Source organism: Cucurbita pepo, chromosome 14, assembly GCF_057944985.1.
Source record: "Cucurbita pepo subsp. pepo isolate OVF chromosome 14, ASM5794498v1, whole genome shotgun sequence".
Lineage (NCBI taxonomy): Eukaryota > Viridiplantae > Streptophyta > Magnoliopsida > Cucurbitales > Cucurbitaceae > Cucurbita > Cucurbita pepo.
Window position 1 is genome coordinate 6,368,744 of NC_141811.1, and position 21,988 is coordinate 6,390,731.

The following is a 21,988-nucleotide window of genomic DNA, read 5'->3' on the forward strand; positions in this document are numbered from 1 at the left end:
TTTTTTTTTTCATCGGAAGTTCAAAGTTAAAAATGAAACGCTTTAGAGCGAGGATGATGCTCCTTATCTCTTACCATCGTTCTTCATATTTCTAGTCGAATCCAAAGAATTCCCCACTCATCTTTTACCATTCATTTTCACAAAGATAGTAAAAAAGATTAGGAAGGTAAGAAAATTAGGGTTTCTAAATAAAGGTTAAAAACATTGGTTTAATGAAAGCACAATAGCATGTGAGGATTGATTCAATGCTTTTCTTTATATATATACCTTTGTGTTAGGATAAGAAATACTTTGGTATACTCACAAATACATTGCATTGGTTGTGATTTAGAAATATTAATACCCATAATAGAGTATGGTGATATCAATCTTGTTGTGAGTTTGATTCAATGTAAGTTGACAAAGTTGTTAAACTTGATTACGTGCACGTATGTTCTTAATCATAATGCACTTACAAACAATACCAACTTATCTCTACGTGTTTCACTCAGGATCTTATTAACAACCATACATACTTTATGTGTTCATAATGTATTTTCATTACATATGAATTATATATGAAAATCTAATTTCATGTAGACCCAACAACTAAAAAAGGATTCATATTTTCGGGAAAAAAGCTTTCGAGATATGAATTAGATTTGCTTCACAAAAACTAAGAAAATATTTAAAGAAAAAAGGATTTTTAAACTCGAATCTCGAACAGCCACCTGCGTCGTATGACAGGTAAAATTTTGGGGAAAATCCTTTCCTTTTTGGTCGGTTGTGGGTGAAGATGTTAGGAATCACGACTTTCCATGATGGTATGATATTGTCCACTTTGAGTATAAGCTCTCATGACTTTGTTTTGGGCTTCCCAAAAGGCTTCGTACCGATAGAGATGAATTCCTTACTTGTAAACACATGATCATTCCCTAAATTAGCCCATGTGAGACTCCCTCCCAACAATCCTCAACCGAGGAGAGATTTTGTGATGTCTCACATTGGTTGGGGAGGAGAACAAATCACCATTTATAAGGGCGTGGAAACCTTCCCGTAGCAGACGCGTTTTAAAGCCTTGAGGGGAAGCTCGAAAGGGAAAGCCCAAAGAGAACAATATCTGCTAGCGGTGAATCTGGGTTGTTACAGATTTGAACCTCAATCTCGTGGTTTGTAGACACGTTGTGAGATATTCTCATATCGATTGGAGAGGAGAACGAAACGTTTTTTTATAAGAGTATAGAAACCTCTTCTTGGAAGACACGTTTTAAAAACCTTGAAAAACCTTGAAGGGAAACCCAAAAAAGAAAGAAGACAATATCTCCTAGTAGTAGGATTCGAACGTTACACACGTTCTCTAATCCTCTAAGCTATATAGGCCTTGTACTTTGTATCTACCCTAAAAAAAAGAATTTTGTTCCACATTGGTTCATTTATCTTCATTGGTATGAGGTTTTTTTTATATAGGAAAATCATAAGTGAAGCATGAGAGCTTATACTTAAAGTGGGCAATATCATACTATTACAAATGCTCGTTATTTGTATTAGAGTCATGTAGACAGTGCTAAACGGATAGATGACTCTTTAAGAAAAAGTACAACCAAATGAACGAATTACGTGTGAAAAAAAATGAAAGCCCAAAATACCTAAAAGCAAAACGAGATAAAACGAACAATTAATAGTGTGAAAGATGGATACACATGTGTTGAAATTAAAGGTCATGCATTTATGGGTTTTCCCAGAATCTGTTTTGAAATGGAGAAGAGGAAGAAACCGTGTCGTGGTTTCGTGTCGTAAGCTCATTCGTGTTCGTCCACGCCCATTCATATGGAAACTAAGGCGAAGAAAAGAGAAAGAAAGTTGTTAAGCTCATTCGTTTTCTGTTTTCTGAGTTGGGAAACACAAATGTGTGACAAAAACAACAACCTCTTTACAATGCAACAAAAAAAGGGCTTCAAATTTTGATAAGGTTCCTTTCCAAAGGGACACTCCACACAAGCCCTAATTCAATTCAATAAATAAAGAACAAAGTAATATATCGACGATATTTCGTCTATATTTATTATATATATATATATAAAAGATCTTAAATATATAAGTAAGAAACACTCGATAAACTATATAAAAGTCAACTAAGAAACACTATGTTTGATAAACTATATAAAAGTCAACTATTTATAAATGGGTGACAAACATATTTTGACCTACAAATATTCTCCAAAACTCGCATTTTAACAAAATTTAGTTTTAATATCGTATTTTTTTTAAATTTTATTAATTTATTACACAGTTTTATAATTTGTTAAAAATGTATTGTCTGAGTAATAGGGAAGTACATGAATGAACGGGATGAAAACATAGCAAAGAAACAATTAAAAGAATTATAATACTAACTATTTTAAATCTTTTCAATCCCCCAATTATAGAAATTTCTAGTGTCCCGGAAGTAATCTTATTTTGGGATGATCTAAATAAATACAAAATATATTGAAAAGACTAGTTGATTAGTGGAGAAAAAGGTTGTTGAAGATAAGTAAAATGGTGTGTCCCAGTAGGTCGAGGAAATGTAGAAGAATGTTAGAGTCGGGTTCAATAATGTTACGACGGGAAACGGAAGAGAATAATTACAACAAATGATTGCTTTATCTAAAATATCGAACTTCCTTTTATTATTCTTGGGAGTACCCAATACTTTTTATTGCGTCTTACACTCACATTTTTGTAAACTTTATCTCCACGCAAGATTCTTGGATGTACTTCAAACAAATTCGTGATATGAATCGTCGAATTCGAGCATAGTTTATTAAATAATGAATTAGTTATTACTTTAGATCGTTCAATCAAACCTATTAATTTTTTTTTTCCACAGTTGTATTTCGTCTCTGATCAAATTGAATAACTTAATTTGACTGTGGTTCAGGAGTTTTTCGCTGTCGCTTTCTGAAATTTTATGATAGGGAGAACGTGGGTTTCTCCCTAACAATTTATCTCTGCTGAGCACTAAAAATTGTATAATGAATTGGAATAAATCGAGTTATGGAATAGGGATTTAGTCTAAGATTTAGGTTTTTCTTTGTAGGCTTTGAATTACGAACGGAATTAAGTTTATTTTGTATTGGTTTGTTAGAATATTACGTCTTGAGATTGTTACAGGTCATCAACTATTCTTTAGTAGTAAACTTATCTAAAGAATGACAACCGTTCTCATGGGTACCAATAGTTAGCTAGTACGGGTAGCTCCTGACTTGATTATGAATATGTACTATACGAGGATGACTAGAGAGTCGTCAACTAATCTCTAATAGATTAGTATTAAACTAAAGAAATTAAAATGAAAGCATTTAAGAAAAAGTAAATGGCAGAATTACGTCAATTATGAATAAAAATTTGGAAATAAATAAATATTTATTTATTTATTGAATGAGAAAAAGAAAGAAAATGTGGCGAAGTGGGGCCCAAATGGATAAAGTTAGTAATCATTCAATTATCAGGTTAATTAAGATCCATTTATTAATTTGGATGAAATATAAAATCACATTTATCCATTATTAAAAGTCAAATCTTTTCAATTAACTCAATTAAATTTTTAAGTCAACTAAATAATACAATTAATTTCACTTACCTAAGTTTTAGCATTAATAATTACGAATCAAATCAATATTTTCTTTAGTTTGAAAACCTAATTAAATTTTTTATTTCTTAAAAAATTTAATCAGACCCATACTAAAAAAAATATCGAACATAACTTAACTATTATAATTTTCGAATGGTATGAATGCTCGTTATAGATTTATTTAAAATGATAATGTAATAATATAATTAACGATAATTATGAAAGTAGTAATTAAGATTTATATAATAAACTTTTGACCTAGATGTTGGTTGAAGCCTAAATCATATAGTAAAATTATTATTTATTTATTTTTTAATTTAAAGAAAAAGAAAAAAATGATTGAAAAAGAATATTGGGTAGTTATTTAAAACAATGTAGGGCAGTGAGTGGGACCCAATGGTACATGATTTGGGGAGCATTTGGGGCCACACAACTTCATCATGGGATCTCCTTCAAAAAATAATAATAATTTTATAAGTATATCATCATGGGATCTTCTTTTTACAGATTTTGGCCTTATCCCACATGTGTGTCGTTAGTTTTATAGTTTTTAAATTACACATAACAAAATATTTATTATAAAGGTGTTGAAACCTCTCCTTAATAGACGCGTTTTAAAAATTTTGAGGGAAAATCACATCTCTTACCCATATATCTAGAGAATTGCTCTTATTTATTTAAATGTAGTATTTTTTTTTATTCATATATCTTACGTTTATTTAAATTTTTTGATCGAAGGTATATACAAAAATGAATTAGAGATAAGGAGATAAGGAATTAGAAGTGTAAAATGAAGGGAGGATTTTTTACTTGGGTATGCTTAGATTTTACTCATAGCTAATCAACCATTAGTAGTTGAACTGTTCTACTTACATACCTAAATATCATTATATTTTTTTTTTTTTACACTTTCAATAATTCATACTCCATTTTCACTTTTCTTTCATTCAAATTTACTTTTGTTTACCCTCTCTTTTAAAGCCCTTTTAAAATCTTTATTTTAGAAAACTCCCTTTTTGTAAAAAAAAAATTAAAAAAATTAAATTCAAAGTTTTAAATAATATTTTCTAGAAAAATTAATAAAAAATATTCACTTAAATTTAATAATATGACATTTAAATTCATTAAGCTTATTAATTTGAAAATGGGATTTAAATTAAATATAGAGGCGATAATAATAATAAAAAAAAATGAAACAAAATTATTATAATAAAACCAGAATTTAATTTGTTTTAATTTAAAAAGAAAAAAGAAATAAATGCAAAACTAAATTTAGAAAGTAGAAAACTAGGGCACCCAAAATGAGAAGGCTCTCCAACCAGTGGGTTCAAAGGAGAGAGAGAGAAAGGGTTGATTTCTTCCTTTTTTTTTTTTTTTTTTTTATTTTATTATAAAAATTTCACACACAACAAAATGGATTTCCATTGGAATTTGTACAGTGGGCCCCACTCCATTTGCTCTAAAATGTTGTGGGTGTGGAGAGTGGACCCCACACACGCACACAACTCTTACACGTGTCGCGTTATGATTCTGAGTTCGTTTCACACGCGTCGGTCATTTAACGGTTCCAGTTACACTTCGCATCAGCATCAGGTGATCATCCACTGCATCACTCTCCCTCCAACTCCGCTCGAATCAAGCCATAATTCCAGGCTTCCAAAAGACAACAATACCCCTTTCTCAACGACGTGGTCATATTCTATTGGCTTTCTAGTAAGTGTTTACATACTTCCGCCCGCACTTGATCATACCCAACTCTCTTTCTCACTCCTCCGTTTAAAACATCACCTTCGCCTGTTTCGTGCACCATTTTTGAGTAACTGCAACAAACACATTTCTTCTTCTTCTTCTTCTTCTTCTTCTTCTTCTTCTTCTTCTTCTTCTTCTTCTTCTTCTTCTTCTTCTTCCAAAACAGAATCTCACAGTGATCGGTCGGAAAGTGAACGATGGAGAGCACCGACTCGTCGGCGGGACCACAGCAGCCGAACTTACCGCCGGGGTTCCGATTTCACCCGACGGACGAAGAGCTCGTGGTTCACTATCTCAAGAAGAAAGCCAACTCTGTGCCCTTGCCGGTCGCCATAATCGCCGAGGTCGATCTCTACAAGTTCGATCCATGGGAGCTTCCAGGTACGATCTTCAATTTTTTCATAATTAATTTTCAGAACCTTAGGTGTTGTTGTTGTTGTTGTTGTAATTAGTAATTAATTTTGTGATGATTTTATCAGCGAAAGCTACTTTTGGAGAACAGGAATGGTACTTCTTCAGTCCAAGGGAAAGGAAGTATCCGAAAGGAGCGCGGCCGAATCGAGCCGCGACGTCCGGATACTGGAAGGCGACAGGGACGGATAAGCCGGTGTTGGCCTCGGGTGGAAGCAACCAGAAAGTAGGGGTGAAGAAGGCGCTGGTGTTCTATGGGGGAAAACCGCCTAAAGGAATCAAAACCAATTGGATTATGCACGAATATAGGTTGGCTGATAACAAGCCCAGTATCAATAGGCCTCCTGGATATGATTTGGCCAACAAGAAGAACTCCTTGAAGGTAAATCAATAACATAACATTGATTGAATTGATGGAATCATGATTTTGAGTGTTTTTTTTTTTTTTTTTGTGCGTTTTTTGGTTAGCTGGATGATTGGGTACTGTGCCGAATATACAAGAAAAACAATTCGCATAGGGGAATGGATCAAGAGAGGGAAGATTCAATGGATGAAATTATGATAGGATCAATACCCCAATCGTTGAGGCTAAATGATGAGTACCCGAAATTGGGTATCAATTACGCCACGTTCCTTCATCAAAATGATCAAAACCTGCTTCAGGGAATAGTGGGCGCCAACAACAACGATGGTGGACTTACCAATTCAAAGCGCCTACCCTCCTCACTCTTCTGGACCCAACAACAAGAACAAGACCAACAAGACCAACAAGACCATTCAGACATTTCCTCAAACAAGAGATTGCATTTCGAAAACACTACCGATGGGGCTTCCACCTCTGTTACAACCACACATAGTACCGACAATAATCCCCAAAATTCCACCTCCTCATTCGCCACTCTACTCAACAACCTCCCACAAACCCCGCCCCTGCACCACCACGCTCACACCATCCTCGGTTCCATCGGAGACGGGCTTTTCCGCTCGACTTACCAAGTCCCAGGTGCGAATTGGTACTCGTAAACAATTCAACACAACCCAATCCAATTCCACCCAGTAACAATTTAGATTTTAGGAGAATATTATTTTGTTTGGTAGTAGGTAAAAAAAAAAAAAAAAACAATTCTCTCTCTATCTCTCACTCCAATTTCAAAACTGAGGCCATAGATGCTTTCTACATAAGAATAGATTCTATACCCATTTGAAAGAAGGTTAGTGTATACACATATACTTTTTTTTTTCTTTGGTTTCAAATAGAATAGTGGTAAAACCCTTTTGTACAGAGTAGTTAATTATGAACACTATGATTATATAAACATATATATATATATATATATTATGAACTCTGAATGTACTGCTCTGCTTCCGTAGAACTTTAAATTTGATGAAAATTTCATAATTTCATTGTTTTGATTGTGTTTCTGTAGAATCACGTGCAGATGTATGAAGGATTTAGGGTTATTCATCTGAAACCCTTATGGGGTCTTTCTTCTTCTTCTTCATGAAACTTAAACAGTAATTATATCATTTATATTTCAAGCTACTCACCAATAAGATCATTATCATATATATATATATAATGGAAGGTTTGATTTGTATGGAAATATCCATTTGAATAAAGATCTTATTGTTGAATATCAATTTTAAGTTACTTTTTAAATTTCAAACTAGAGGTGGGTGTGGAAGGAATTAATTTCATATATGAAAACTACATTTACTTTTTAAAATATTTCTTGGGTAGCAGATATTATCTAATTTAACCTATATCCTTTTACGATTTTAAAATGGGTTTGCTAGAGATAAATTTCAACACTTTTATAAAGAATATTTTTGTTCCCTTCTCCAATTGATGTGACATCTCAATGAATAGATAAATATAAATTTTTAAATGTTTATTACGTATCTAATTTAAAAATTAGAAGATACGGGTATGGGTGAATTTAATTAAAATGGAAAATAAAAAAAGAAAGTAAATCCTAAATAAGGAAAATAGCATTAAGTAGATCTTCGAGAGTGGTGGTGATTTTCTTACATTGCATTGAGAAGCCAACTTGGTTTTATTTTTCTTTAATATTATTCTTTAAAAAATTAAATAAATAAAAAAAGAATGAATATGGGTAAATGGGACCATTCACACAATGATCTAATATAGGAATCGTTATCTTAAAACTACCCCATATTTAATACCTCTTTTTAATTGCATTCCATTGTGAGGAAAGCGTACAAAACTACTTTACAAAGGTTTGAATTATTAGTGACTAATTATGGATTATATATGAAATTAAATTAAGTAAGTGATTAATACTTCCACTCTAACCCTACCCCATCTCAAGTAATTAATTAATTATTTACCCCCTCATCATAATTCTTTTTTCTTCTTTTTTTTTTTACCATATCAAATTTGTTTGCTCTAAATTGCTTTCTTTTTTTAATGTATAGATTATGATAAAATTTTAGTGTATCCTTATGATAATATTTATGAACACAATTTTTAGGAAATGATGTATGACGACTCCTCACCTGACCTTTCGAATTTTATAGATATATCGATATCGAAAGAAAAGAAAACCTATGTCTATTAAAGTAAATTTCAACGTTGTTATTAATTTAGAAGAGAGGTGAATTCAGAGAATTTAGAAATAGTAGAAGACCGATCCAATAATATCAATAAGTTGAAAGATTGTCCAAATAGATCAACACATGTCGAGATCAATAAGTCAAAGATTGGCTAAAGAAGATCAACAACGGTGGAGTTAAAGGTTCTTTATCGAGCCGTCAAATTAAGTACAAATTCAAGAGAAATGATCCTACGGGAATAATCGAGATTGAAAAAATTTAGAGGCTCCGTAACTAGGAAACAAATGAAACTCGAACTGAGTTATGTCCCAAAATCCAAGGTCGGATTTAACCTAGACTCTTGTTCAACGGGGCGTGCCAAATGCATACCCTGGCTCGAGGGGTCATTTTGATCTGATTAATTCTCAAACCCAAATTCGAGATCCCGAAACTTTGAGCTTGCTATATTCAACCTATTTAACCTAGGTAGAGTTTATGTAAAAGATACCACACCAGTGTACAGTTTTCATCATTTTAAGGATATTTTTAATATTTTAAAATTTTAACGTTATTATTAATCTGAGTGTTATTTATTTATTAAGTTTAAAATTTTCAATGGCATTATTGAAATTTTTTGAAGAAGTTATTTTCTATAATTTTACTTTTTTTTAAAAAAAAAAAAAAAAATTATAATTTCAGTTTCAGATAAGCTTTCTTCTACGGATGAGGCGCGCCAAGGCCTCTCTGCAGCTACCAACTTCCTTTCATGGCGTTCCCTTTATCTTCGGCCGTTTTCTCTCGCCGGTTATCTCTCTCTGCCGCCCCTCACACTACGAGATGCAGCTTTCTTCATACACATTGCATAATTCCATTTACCCGGTCATCTGGAAGCTCGATTCTCCCGAAACTCTCCTCCGCGTCTGCTAAGAACTCATCACTGGTTGGTCCCCGATTCACTGTAAAAGTGTTTATTTCTTGTAAATTTCGTAATGTCAGTTCAATTTTCCTGTTTAATTGGTTGCACGGAAAGCATCTTCAAATTTCTCTTTTGTTTCAATGAGTTTAGTCCCCAAACTTGGCGAGAAATGTATAGGGATTTTTTAAGCAAATAGAACTTCTTCTAATGGAATTATGTTCGAAGTTTCGAATGAAAGTGATAGAAATCTACTGAATGTGCCACCTCTATTGACATTTTGGTGATTCGCTTTTACTTGGTGCTCTTCAATTTCTGAATAGAGTTTCAGTGATGCAGGAAGCAATGGACCAGCATAAGTTTCTCCGACAGTCATGTATTTCAGGTTTTGAACATGGAAAGAGGGAATTTGGGAAGTTAATTGCTATGATCCTCATATGTATACAAATTTCTTCCCCATTGCCCCTGCTGAATTGGGACATTCAATCAATTCATCCTGCCAAGGCAGTACTTTATTCACCTGACACCAAGGTCCCAAGAACAGGAGAACTTGCATTAAGGAGAGCAATTCCTGCAAACACGAGCATGAAGGCGATACAGGTTGTTGCTGAGATTCTAGCATGTACATTTTTTTTTATGGTGATCATTAATTGTTTTGCCACACTGTTTTTCCTTCTAGGACTCTTTAGAAGAGATATCATATTTGCTAAGGATTCCGCAAAGGAAGCCTTATGGAACTATGGAGGGTAATGTGAAGAAAGCTCTCAAGGTAACATATAACCCTGCTTCTTCATTCATGTAACTAATCAGTGTTTAATTACTTGATGAGTGTTTGATTGTTGTTTTTAATTCCTCCAGTCTGCGTCTTGTTTTCTTCTCCACGCATTTGTCTTTTACCTTTCCCCATGACTGATTCTTCTGCTTCCAAGGAGTATTCTTCTCAGGTTTTTCTTCTTTCTAACACCTGTAATCTTGTTTCAATTCGACTGGATGCATCCAATTTTGTGATGTAGAAGCTTCAAATGACCTCGATTTTGAAAGGCTCATAAGCTTATTGATTCATTGATGGATCAAATTCATAAACCGGATGCTCTTTTACTGTCCTTATCGTCTTTGATCCCATCACCAACGACTTCTGAATTGGCGTCCTCTCTTTCTGCCATTCCTTGTTCAAATCCTGCTTAAGAGGATTGGATTGCGAAGGATCATATTCTAGTGATGGTTATCAATGCTACACTTTCTCCGGCTGCTCTCGCAAATATTGTGGCTGTGAGACTTCTATGGATTAAGCACTATTGTTACTCTATCCACAAAAGGCACTATGGTTATATTCAGGCTCTTATTTCGCAGCTGAAGCTTCAGTTTGAAATGATAGATTTTGGAATTTTAAGATACTTTCTTGGGCTTAAGATTTCTTATACTATAGGATGAGATTTCTCATAAGAATGGTATTGTTGTGCATCAAGCAAAGTATACTAGGGATGTTTTGAAGCGTTTTCACATGCTTAGTGCTAAGTCTTGTGCGACTCCTCTTGTTTTAGCAGCAGCTTCTTACTTGGGTGCTCTTTGTTCTGCTGAGGATGCTAAAAACGATCGAGTTCCTATTGGTGCCCTTCTCATTACTTAACCTTCAGTAGGCCTCATATATCGTTTTGTGTTAGTAAACTTTCTCAGTATATGCACACTACTTCTGATTCTCATTTAGTTGCTGCTAAGAGGATATTGAATTATCTCTCAGGGGCTATTGGTCTTGGTTTACTGTTTCATCGAGGGTACTTTGATTTTCTTTGTCTCCATGCTTATTCTGATTCAGCCTGGGCTGGTGATTCTCTTGATAGACATTCCACGTCTGGTTACCTTATATTTCTGGGTTCAAATCCTTTTTTTGGGTTGCTAAGAAACAGATTGTTTCTTGAAATTCTACTGAGACAGACTGCTGCTGAACTTTGTTGGCTTCGCCAAATTCTAACGGATTTTCATGTTTACAGGAATAAAATCCCCTGTTTTATGTGATAATGCTTCATCTATTCAGTTAGCCTGTAATCCTGTCTTTCATGGTCGAACGAAGAATGTGGAAATTGATTTTCATTTTGTTTAAAAGTGTGACACCCAGTCAAAGGAGAGGTGTGTGAATGAACTGAGACCTCATCTGAATGAAAGCAATCACGAGGATAAGTGTGCTTTGCTTTGAGCAATTCTTTATTGGGTGGTCTCTTGAAAATTTTCCTAGGATGCATGTGAGTGAGTACAAAGCATGCTGGAAGGACCCATATCGTTCTGTGGAGATAGTCTTCACTCTTAGAAGCGAAGAGTAAGTAACGTGACCACGTCGTTGGGGATGCTGGGGAATGTCGGAGCCGTCAGGTGCCGAAGCCTAGGCATGAGTTGTTACAGATGGTATCAGAACGGTACCTCTCCTTCTAAGACGTGGTTCGTCAATGAACCAATGCGGATGCTGGTGGGCATGTGACTCCCAAGTAAAGGAGGATTACTTGAATGTACCGAGGCCACAACCGAATGAGAGCGATCCTGAAGATAGAATGACTATGAAAGGCTTAAAAGAATTGAAAGTCACTACCTATACCAACAAGGTGCTCCTTTTTTTTGTGACTCAATCATAGGAACTCCATGGTTAAGCGTAATTTGCTTGGAGTAATTCTATGTTAGGTGACCTCCTAGGAATTTTCCTAGGATACATGTGAGTGAGAACAAAGCATGCTGGAAGGACTCGTGTTGACCTATGGGAATAGTCTTCACTCTTAGAAGCGAAAAGTAACGTGGCCATGTCGCAGGGGATGTAGGATAATGTTAGGGCTATCAGGTGTGTCAAATTTTGATCCAAATTCTGGGCATGAGCCATTACAATTAGAATGTTGAGCTACCATATATTACTACAGATCATCAACTTTCCGATGTTTAGACTAAAGCTCATACCAATTTTTGCCTTCAGCTCTGTGGTCCAATTTCATGACCTCTTCGTGCATGTGTTTGAGGGAGGATAGTAACTAATCAGTGTTCAATTATTGAGGAATTTTTAATTGTTGTTCTTTTTGCATTGTTGCCTGTAAATAGGGTTGTACATTCTTTATTCATTAAATGAGAAGAACTCTCTCTCTTTTTGAGAGATTATCGCATGTAGTACAATAGTTTAACTTGAATCAGAAGATAATTGCTGGTAAAAATATTGTGTCGTTCTTTCCTTGACCATGAGGTTAAGTTTACTTTTACTTTTGTTTGTGTTTTCCTTCCTCGTTTAGATCTATTTATCAGTTGGAGCGGTAACACATTCTAAACTTCTTATTTGACTTGTTTTTGTTTGCCTATTGCAGCTGGCAATTGATGAGAAAGACTTGATTTTGGGAAGTATACCATCAGAGTTGAAGGAAAAAGGTTCATCGTTATACACAACTCTAACTGAAGGCAAGGTACATAAGAGCAGCGCTCCACTTGACTTGGAGACCTGCTGTACATCTCCATTATAATGCTGATTGAAATTAAGGAAGAAGATTATAACAAGCCCTTGATCCAAGAAGTATGGTTGAAACATATAAGATACACGTGATATTTAATAGACCTCAAAATGATTCTTTTGTCTTTCAAAATAAGAGAATAGATAACGAAATATACATGCGTAGTTACACACAGTATAAAATGAACATTTCATCATTAATTTTTATTTATTCTTTTAAAGCAGCAAATGTTTTAACAATATCCTCAATGTCATCACGTGGCAGCAAACTTTAAAAAAAAAAATCATATTAAGGAATTAAACCTCTTGTCAGTATGAAAGTCTGCTGCCTGTGTTTAGTGGTTATTGAAGACAATACTCTCAATAAAATGAAGTGTCAATGCTTCATAAAATTTGATCATAGCGATTTTAACTCTTTTGAGTAGTCTCTCTAGCAGTAAAATTTTTCGTAGGTCAGAACTTAAAGTCTTATAATTAGACTTTGGAATGATAAATAGGTCTTTTGGCTAACTGACCGGAAAACAGTGTTGTGGGGGTGATTTTATGGCTGGATAGAATAGTAAATACGAATTGAAGTAATGTAATATTGCAATCGAGACTTCATATAAAATTTCTGTCCCAGTTTATTTTTCATCGATGAATTTTACCATTTTTCTCTCTTTCACATAATCTACTCATGATTAGGTTTTGGTTAATTTTATTGGGTAATTCAGAAGCTAGATGAACATTTAACATTTCTTTGGTTCTCAGGGTGGACTGCAAACTCTCCTCCAAAGCATTAAGGATAATGACCCAGATAAAGTGTCTGTAGGACTTGCATCATCACTTGATACTGTTGCAGAGTTGGAATTGTTGCAGGTCAGCATGTTAAACCACTTAAAGAACTACCCACAGCTTGACTTGTGCGAAAGTTGGAGTTGCATGACCTAGAAACAATGTTATCTGCTTATGTTTTTTCTTTTAATGTTATAATAGGGTTCTTATCCTATTTTTCCTTAACATTCTTGTCTCACAGGCCCCTGGATTGTCATTTTTATTGCCTGAGCAATACTTGAAATATCCAAGGTCAGTAATTATTCCCATCAATACTTCATTTCCTGTTTGAATGGCGCCCTTGCACCCATATTTCATTTCTTATCACTCTCCGACTGTCGAGGACTAAGAATTAGCTCGAAACGTCCATCATAGTCGTTAACCTCAAGATGCATTCAAGTGCTTTAGTTTAGCAATTCAACCATATTTCCTTATTCAGTATTTGAAGATGCATGTGATGTAGGACAAATAGATAGGAGAAAGAGAGACTAAGAATATTGACGTTGTGACTCAACTAATATTCAAAATTCTACTCATTCAAGACTAAACTAGGATTTTCATCCTAAGCCTTTATGTATGGGTATCCATCCCTAAACCAAACTTGGTTAGATTCTGTGTCACAAGGGCAACGCTAAAATTGCTATGATCCTAAAAATTCTGCTATCCTAATTAAGATATTGTTATTCATATAATTCAAAATTAATACAATATGCATTTATCTTAGTTCGACAAATGTATACATGTAACTCCTCCAATGGCTTTCGCATTAGGGTGACTCCTTATTTCATGAGTTATTACTTTTTAATTTTTATCATCGTGAAGAATGATATAAAGACATATAGTTTGGAATGCAGAAAACGTCATAATACATTGATTCATGATTGGGTCCATATTCGTATTTTTAACTTTTCTGTTAGTTTACCTCCAGATTTACAAAAGATAAGTGAGATTAGCTATTGGAGTTATATTTTCATTTTGGATAAATGGATTTATTCTAACGTTACCTCAGATTAGTGTATTATTAACTTTGTGATTATGCTTCATGTGACATGTGCTATATAGACGACTTCCATTAATTTATTATAGAAATGTATTGAACGTTCTCCATGAGTTTTGAGAGTCAAATATCAATGTTCATAGTGATTTGTAGGTTGACAGGGAGAGGAACTGTTGAATTTACCATTGAGAAAGGAGATGGTTCAGCTTTTTCCCCACAAGCAGGTGGTGAATCTAGCAATACAGCTACAATTCAGGTTCGTTGAATCTTGATTAGTTTGGACGTCATTTGTGCTTTCCAGAAAAAAATTGTATTTAATTCACAATATATATTTTCTCTCTGACTCGAACTTGTTGGTCTTGACTTGTGATCATCGATCTTTCACATAAAGACAATAGCAGGATCAAGTGATACTGATATTATTATCCTCGTTTCCAGGTTGTAGTGGATGGATTTTCAGCACCATTGACAGCTGGGAATTTTGCAAAACTGGTAAGGTAGTTGAGTGTCAGCCCCACTTAAGCTTAATTGAAGGACGTCTTTACACTGCTTTTTAATTTTCATTGATGAGTTAGGTACTTCATCTTAGGAATAACATGAATCACGGATCTCCACAATGGTATGATATTGTACACTTTGAGCATAAACTCTCATGACTTTCCTTACTTATAAATCCACGATCATTCCCTAATATTAGCCAATGTGGGACTCCTCCCAACCATCCTCAACAATCCTCCCCTTGAACAAAGTACACTATAGAGCCTCCCCTGAGGCCTATGAAGCCCTCAAACAGCCTCCTCTTAATCGAGCCTCGGCTCTTTCTCTAGAGCCCTCGAATAGAGTACCGCCTTTGTTTGACACTCTAGTCACTTTTGACTACACCTTCGAGGCTCACAATTCTTTGTTCGACATTTGAGGATTCTATTGACATGGCTAAATTTAGGGTATGACACTGGTGCCATGTAAGGAATCACGGATCTCTGGTATGATATGGTCCACTTTGAGCATATGCTCTCATGGCTTTGCTTTAGGCTTCCCAAAAGGTCTTATACCAATGGAGATATATTTCCTTACTTATAAACTCATGATCATTCCCTAATATTAGCCAACGTGGGACTCCCTCCCAACAATCCTCAACACTTCACATATGACACAAGTAACATAACAAGTTGAAATAAAGAAAACTGTACGGCTAGCTTGAAAAAATACTGGTTGTGCATGGAAATTCAGTATATCTTCCATGTTTTTCGCTGAATTGCAGGTAATTGATGGAGCTTACAATGGAACAAAACTCAGCTGTACAAGTCAAGCTGTTCTTTCTGAAAATAGTCTTGATAACAACAAAGGCTATAGCATTCCCTTGGAAATAAAGCCGTCAGGACAATTCGAACCCTTATACAAAACAACCCTTAGCGTGCAGGTTTAATCCTGTTCTCATTATCGACTTATAATTTATTTAAGAGAACTTTTCCGTTTCGTTTTTCTTATATTATTTTTCCCCTGACATGGAAGGATGGAGAATTGCCGGTCTTACCTCTGTCTGTGTATGGGGCAGTTGCCATGGCACATAATGAAGATTCAGAGGAATATTCTTCACCATATCAATTCTTCTTCTATCTGTATGATAAAAGAAATGTAAGTTTGGTACATTATTTTGTTTACATATTTTTGGAAGCAGTTCCTGGTTGAAACTGCTCATGAGTTTGCTATCTGGTTATGCAATTCATATTTCAGTCTGGCTTGGGAGGACTATCCTTTGATGAAGGGCAGTTTTCAGTTTTTGGGTAATAAATAATTTGACCACTGAACCTTCTCTCTTCTCTTCAACCTTTGAAGTTTCATTAATCTTTATACTCTCTTGTGTCTGGTAGATACACAACCGTTGGACGAGACATCCTTCCTCAGATTAAAACGGGAGACATAATTCGATCTGTGAAACTCGTGGAAGGTGGAGATCGCCTTATCCTACCGAACGAGAATTGATTCTTTTGTTCTTATCAAAACCAGATCTAGCAATTGATTCGTTTCATTTGTATTTGTTGGCAAAGTTTTGTTGCTTGGTGATATCTTACATGTACCATTATGTTACTTGCAACTTGATTCATTTACTTTGATCTTTTGATATTCCTAAGAGTTGGTCTTCGTTGGTGTAATCACCCCTTTTTCTTATATCAAAGGGCTGCTATAGAAGGACAAAGAACAAATTAAAAGACCGATTTAATTTATAAAATTACTCATTTGTATTTGATGAAAAGAAAGAGTAGGACGAGTGTATATAAAAATATTTAATAAGTATCGCACATGTAGGTTCTCAATCGTCCATGAACCATGTAGTAAAGCTATATACGTGCCTTCACTTTTAGAACTTCCATAGATTAAAGATTAAAATATCATTCTCATTGTTCATGGACCATTACCTTTATCATTGTTAAGACTCAATCAATTCAATTGTATTAAAGGAGTCTTATCTCTTGTTTAGTTATATCAACTCGTATGAGCTTACCGTAAACATAGGGATTTCATTTAGTTTCATATAATCGAGCTCATTTGAGCTTATTTCAATAGTTGGTTTCATATAATCTTAGCTCATTTGAGTTCAATTACTTGAGTTAGCTTATCCCAATCATTGAGTTCATGTAATCTAGCTCATATGAGCTTATTTTAATCATTATGTTTATCCGAATTTAGATAATCTAGCTAACTTTTTACTATTCCCTAGAATCACTTCAAATCTCATGCGCACACATATATGGGTGAGATGCGACTTCATAATCGTTCTAATTGATAATACATGGATCATGTCAATCTAGAAAGTTTATTATTAGAGATTAGTTGCCAGACTCTCTAATAATCTTCAAATAGGATAATAATCATAATCGTGAGTTGACATTTCATAAATGTTTCAAAACTATCATTGAAATTGATATATTTTTTTTTATAAGAATTTCATACAAACATTAAGATTTGGAAGTGAGAATGGCTTAACAAGACATGACAATCCAAATTTCCGTTCTACATCACTGTCACATAATTTTAGGTTCTAATTTTCATTAAAAAAATTATTGGATCTCTTCCAAATAAAAGTCAAACATAATATTGTAAAATATTATAGAAACAACTGTATTTTTTTATTTTTAAACCAAAAAAAAAAAATTGAAATCCGATTATGGGCGTAATTCAAGAAGTGGAGTTTCCACACACCCATTAAGAAGAGAGAAAATTGCAAAATTAAAAAAAAAAAAAAAAAAAAAAAAAAAAAAAAAAAAAAAAGAAGAAGAAACACAACGAACACGTGGAATCCCTCGGTGCTTAGAATTTTAATTTCCAAATTTGGAATGAAAAAGAAAAAGAAATTAAATGGTTTATATGGATTTAAAGAATGATATTATTTCATACAAGGTGGAGATATTAGGACTACATGTCGTATTCATCTTGAGCTATCGTGACCAATATCGTGGGCCCTTAGTTTTGGGCTTAAGTGGGCCCACTTATGGATCAACTTGTGGGCTTACATTTTCAGCCCCTGATTTCTGCTCAAACTCACTTCATTTCTATTTAGTTATTTATTTGTTTTATTTATTTATTTTACGATAAAAACACTTTTTTTTTTCTTTTATCGGATGAATATTATCCACTCATGGTATGTGTACGGTAATTGGCCGTCGGGATTCTTCTAGAAAATGATTCCCTACTTTACTATTATCGTACATCTGGTCAGCTACTAATTCCACACCTCCCATCATCAACGTCCATTGACAATCACACGGCAATTCAAATTCGACGACACATTAAATCACTATACACCAAATCAGCACCCAAACAGCCACGTTATATAGTCTCCTTCCTCTTATTCGTTACAACTCGGAGTAACATCGTCTGGCAACTCGGTTCCCTCCCGAGTCCTGATTTCATTCCAACGCGGCCATGGCTTCCGTCCACGCCATAGCTCCTCAGAGGTTCACTTCCTTCATTAAAGAAAAACGAGCCTGTCCACGCGCCGCTCCCAATTTCCACGCGTTGAAGCTTCCGCAGCGTTCGATTTTCTCGAGAAATGGGCGGAAGTTGAGTTGGGCGTTGAACTCTGCGGTGGAAGAGATCGATGTTATCCCGGTGCAGAGCGCTGATTTCGCCGACCAGCAAGAAGGAGTGGCGGTGAGCCGGGTGGAGAGGGAGAGCGTGGAGGGAGAGATGGGGAGTGCGGTAGGTGGATTCGGCGAGCTCTCGTTGGGAGGCGCTGGTGAAATTCAGGGGTTTTCTTCTTCTGGTTCTGTTGGAGATGGCGGTGTAACAGAGAGCGGGGAAAGTGAGAAGGTCATAATTGATCGGATTATAAATGCCACCATTGTTCTTGCGGCGGGTTCTTATGCTATCACGAAGTTGCTCACCATCGATCAAGATTATTGGCATGTGAGTCATACTGTTCAATTGCTTCAATTCAATAGTTTTCTGTGTTTACTTGGGATAGAATGTTGGTTGGTTCAAATTGAATAGTTGGGGAACTACTTTGAAGAAGTTAATCGCTAACTTGAATATACTGTCACTCTCAGATTGATAAATAAAAGACATAAACTATGCTATTTGTATTAGTTCACCAAGAGCTTAGGCTCAAAGTGGACAATATCGTACCATTGTAGAGAGTCGTGATTCCTAACATGATATTATTAGAGCCATACCCTTAATTTAGCCTTGCCATGTCAATAGAATCCTCAAGTATGAAACAAAGAAATTGCTAGTCTCGAAAGTGTAGTTAAAAAGTGAATCATGTGTCGAACAAAGGGTATACTTTGTTTGAGGGCTCTAGAGAAAGGAGTTGAGCCTCGATTAAGAGGAGTGATCGAGGGCTACATTGACCCAGGGGAGGCTGTATGGTATACTTTGTTTGAGGGGAGGATTGTTAGTGGGGAGTCCTACCTTGGTTAATTAAGAGGAAGATCATGAGTTTATAATCTAAGAATACTATCTCCATTGGTACGAGGCCTCTTGAGGAAACCAAAAGTAAAGCCATGAGAGTTTATGCTCAAAGTGGACAATATCATATCATCGTGGAGAGTCATGATTCCTAACAACAACTACACATAGTTCTTGATGAACGGAAAGTTATGTGGTGGTTATATGACATCTATACTAAGTTTGCTTTACTGAAAGCCAGGAATAAGTTGAACCTTTTCTGCTTCCAAATGGAAAAGCTGTAAAGAGTTTCATGATTTGGGAAGAAGAAATGCAACTTAAATTGCTGTAGAAAAGAAGTTATAGAGTCACATTTTTTTTTTTTTTTGGATCAATCACCAGGAAGCACCCAAAAGCACTCGCAAGCACTCCCTAACACGTTCTTGGTCTCAAAATCCTTAAAGATTAATCTCCCGCATTTCAAGTTCCATGCTATACAATACTGATCCTAATAATTCCCCAACCCCAGTAATTCGAGCTATTCGTGAAGAGGCTAAAAACACAATCCGAGTGTTTTTAGTCACTCAAGAAGTTCAGCACTTGGACAATGGTCTAAATAAGTGCGTTGATGTGTAATCTTAGAGTAACTCATGCTTCAAACATGTCATCTCTAGACACCATTCTAATTCTTTTTCCTTCCAACCTCTAGGGATGGACACTTTTTGAAATACTGAGATATGCCCCTCAACACAACTGGAGTGCTTATGAGGAAGCTCTTAAGACACACCCAGTTCTCGCTAAAATGGTGATTAGTGGAGTGGTGTACTCTCTTGGAGATTGGATTGCCCAGGTAAACTCATTCATACCATCAAATTTTTGCATCCCATAAAATCTTCTCTTTGTATGCCCATGTAAATGATTTTTCTCATTTTTAAGTTTCTTCTCATAGTGTGTCGAAGGAAAACCTCTATTCGAATTTGATCGTACACGCATGTTCAGATCAGGCCTTGTTGGTTTTTCTCTACATGGTTCCCTTTCCCACTACTACTATCATTTTTGTGAGGTATGTGTGCCTTCTGAATTTTATTCCTTGTGTTCTGATTTCAAGATGTTTCCTTACCTTAACATGAACTTCTATTTGTTTGAGTTGTGGAAATATTTTTCAGTCTCATTACTTCCCGTTTAAGAAGAAATCATCTGTGTTGTGTTTTCCAGGGTCTTTTTCCTTTTCAAGATTGGTGGGTAGTTCCTGCTAAAGTAGCATTCGATCAAACGGCATGGTCAGCAGTTTGGAACAGCATTTATTTTGTGGTATTAGGATTCCTACGGCTCGAGTCCCCAGTTTCTATATTTAATGAACTAAGGGCGACGTTTTGGCCTATGCTTACCGTAAGAGATTCCATTCTTTTCTTGAATCTTCACACTTCTATGAGTTAGTTGAAATAAGACAGCACATTGGGTTCCTTTTTCTTGTTCTAACTATTGTTGGGAAGTCATTTTCTGCTTTGGACTATCCCTTATCAATATGATTCATTTCTCGTCGTACATTTTTCGTCTTCTGAACTTTCTCGTTCTTGGTTCTTTTGTATGTAGTAAGTTTAACATACGCACACTAGTTTTTTGGTCACCTTTCCCCTATGGTTGACCCTTGATTTAATAGTGAATTCAGTTTTTCATACATACGAAGAAACCATCAATATCATGAGAGTTTGAATCTAACTTTTATTCATACCATAGCAACTATGAAAATCTCATTACCAGAAGTTTGAAGACTACCAGTGCTTTTCAATTGAATTTGATGTTGGTTTGAATGGACGTTCTTTTATTCTCTGAGTTTAATTTTGGATTTTTGTTTTATCCAGGCGGGTTGGAAACTTTGGCCATTTGCTCATCTTATCACATACGGTGTCGTTCCAGTAGAACAAAGACTCCTCTGGGTTGATTGTGTGGAGCTTATCTGGGTGACCATACTCTCCACGTAAGCATATAGTAATATCATTCAGTTAGTCATTTTATGTTATGTTTTGATATATCTCTTTAGGAGTGAGCATAATGCAAGTGAAATGGTGTTGAGCAACATACTTTCCTGTGAGCTAGTTGTCTCCTAACCTTTGCCAATTTATCTGATTGATAGTTATTCGAACGAGAAATCGGAGGCTAGAATCTCTGAGGTAGCTACAGATTCCGGTTCGGATTCTGTTTCGACAGATTCAACTCAGGTATTTTGGTCTTAGAACTCTTGATCGACCATTTTATCTAATATCCCTGACTGGACTAACCATTTCCGTTGTACTTTTCTTTGGTTTTATCAGGGCTAAGCTGACAGGAAAAACCATGAAATATGTGTTGTTCACTTCAACTCTGAGAATCTTAAGAGAAAGATTTACTCCGAGCGTCTGCGATCAGAAACGGTACAATGTATTACACGTTTAAACATGATTCGAGCAGCAAATCTTGATTGTTGTACATTGTGTAGAAATCTCTGAACATTATTGTAGATGAACACTTTACACGTTTTCTTTTTGCGTTTGATAGCTTTCCATCAACTGTATAAATATAGTGAAATATATAGAATCTTGTACACTCCCATTGGCTCTTCAA

The 21,988-nt window shown here is 35.2% G+C and overlaps 3 protein-coding genes across 4 annotated transcripts; all 3 read left to right on the forward strand.

The window, feature by feature from the left end:
* Positions 1-5,454: 5,454 nt before the first annotated feature.
* Positions 5,455-7,032, forward strand: NAC2 (NAC domain containing protein 2). Its single transcript, XM_023697395.2, has 3 exons — positions 5,455-5,722; positions 5,821-6,134; positions 6,221-7,032. The coding sequence occupies exons 1-3, from the start codon at positions 5,539-5,541 to the stop codon at positions 6,773-6,775; spliced, it is 1,053 nt and encodes a 350-aa protein (XP_023553163.2). The 5' UTR covers positions 5,455-5,538; the 3' UTR covers positions 6,776-7,032.
* A 1,981-nt stretch (positions 7,033-9,013) lies between these two features.
* LOC111810632 (Cyclophilin-like peptidyl-prolyl cis-trans isomerase family protein) lies at positions 9,014-16,631 on the forward strand. 2 transcript variants are annotated; one of them, XM_023697365.2, is made up of 12 exons: positions 9,014-9,248; positions 9,561-9,821; positions 9,901-9,990; positions 12,551-12,646; positions 13,441-13,548; positions 13,706-13,755; positions 14,654-14,756; positions 14,939-14,992; positions 15,762-15,920; positions 16,013-16,135; positions 16,235-16,284; positions 16,372-16,631. In XM_023697365.2, exons 1-12 carry the CDS (start codon positions 9,075-9,077, stop codon positions 16,481-16,483), a joined length of 1,380 nt encoding a protein of 459 aa, XP_023553133.1. In that variant the 5' UTR covers positions 9,014-9,074; the 3' UTR covers positions 16,484-16,631. The 2 variants fall into 2 exon arrangements, with proteins under 2 accessions (XP_023553133.1, XP_023553134.1); XM_023697366.2 differs by having other exon boundaries at positions 9,107-9,248; positions 9,553-9,821.
* Positions 16,632-18,347: 1,716 nt separating this feature from the next.
* On the forward strand, positions 18,348-21,988 carry LOC111810648 (uncharacterized). The gene is made up of 7 exons (XM_023697391.2): positions 18,348-18,907; positions 20,097-20,237; positions 20,337-20,450; positions 20,603-20,776; positions 21,250-21,365; positions 21,522-21,606; positions 21,700-21,988. The coding sequence occupies exons 1-7, from the start codon at positions 18,425-18,427 to the stop codon at positions 21,703-21,705; spliced, it is 1,119 nt and encodes a 372-aa protein (XP_023553159.2). The 5' UTR covers positions 18,348-18,424; the 3' UTR covers positions 21,706-21,988.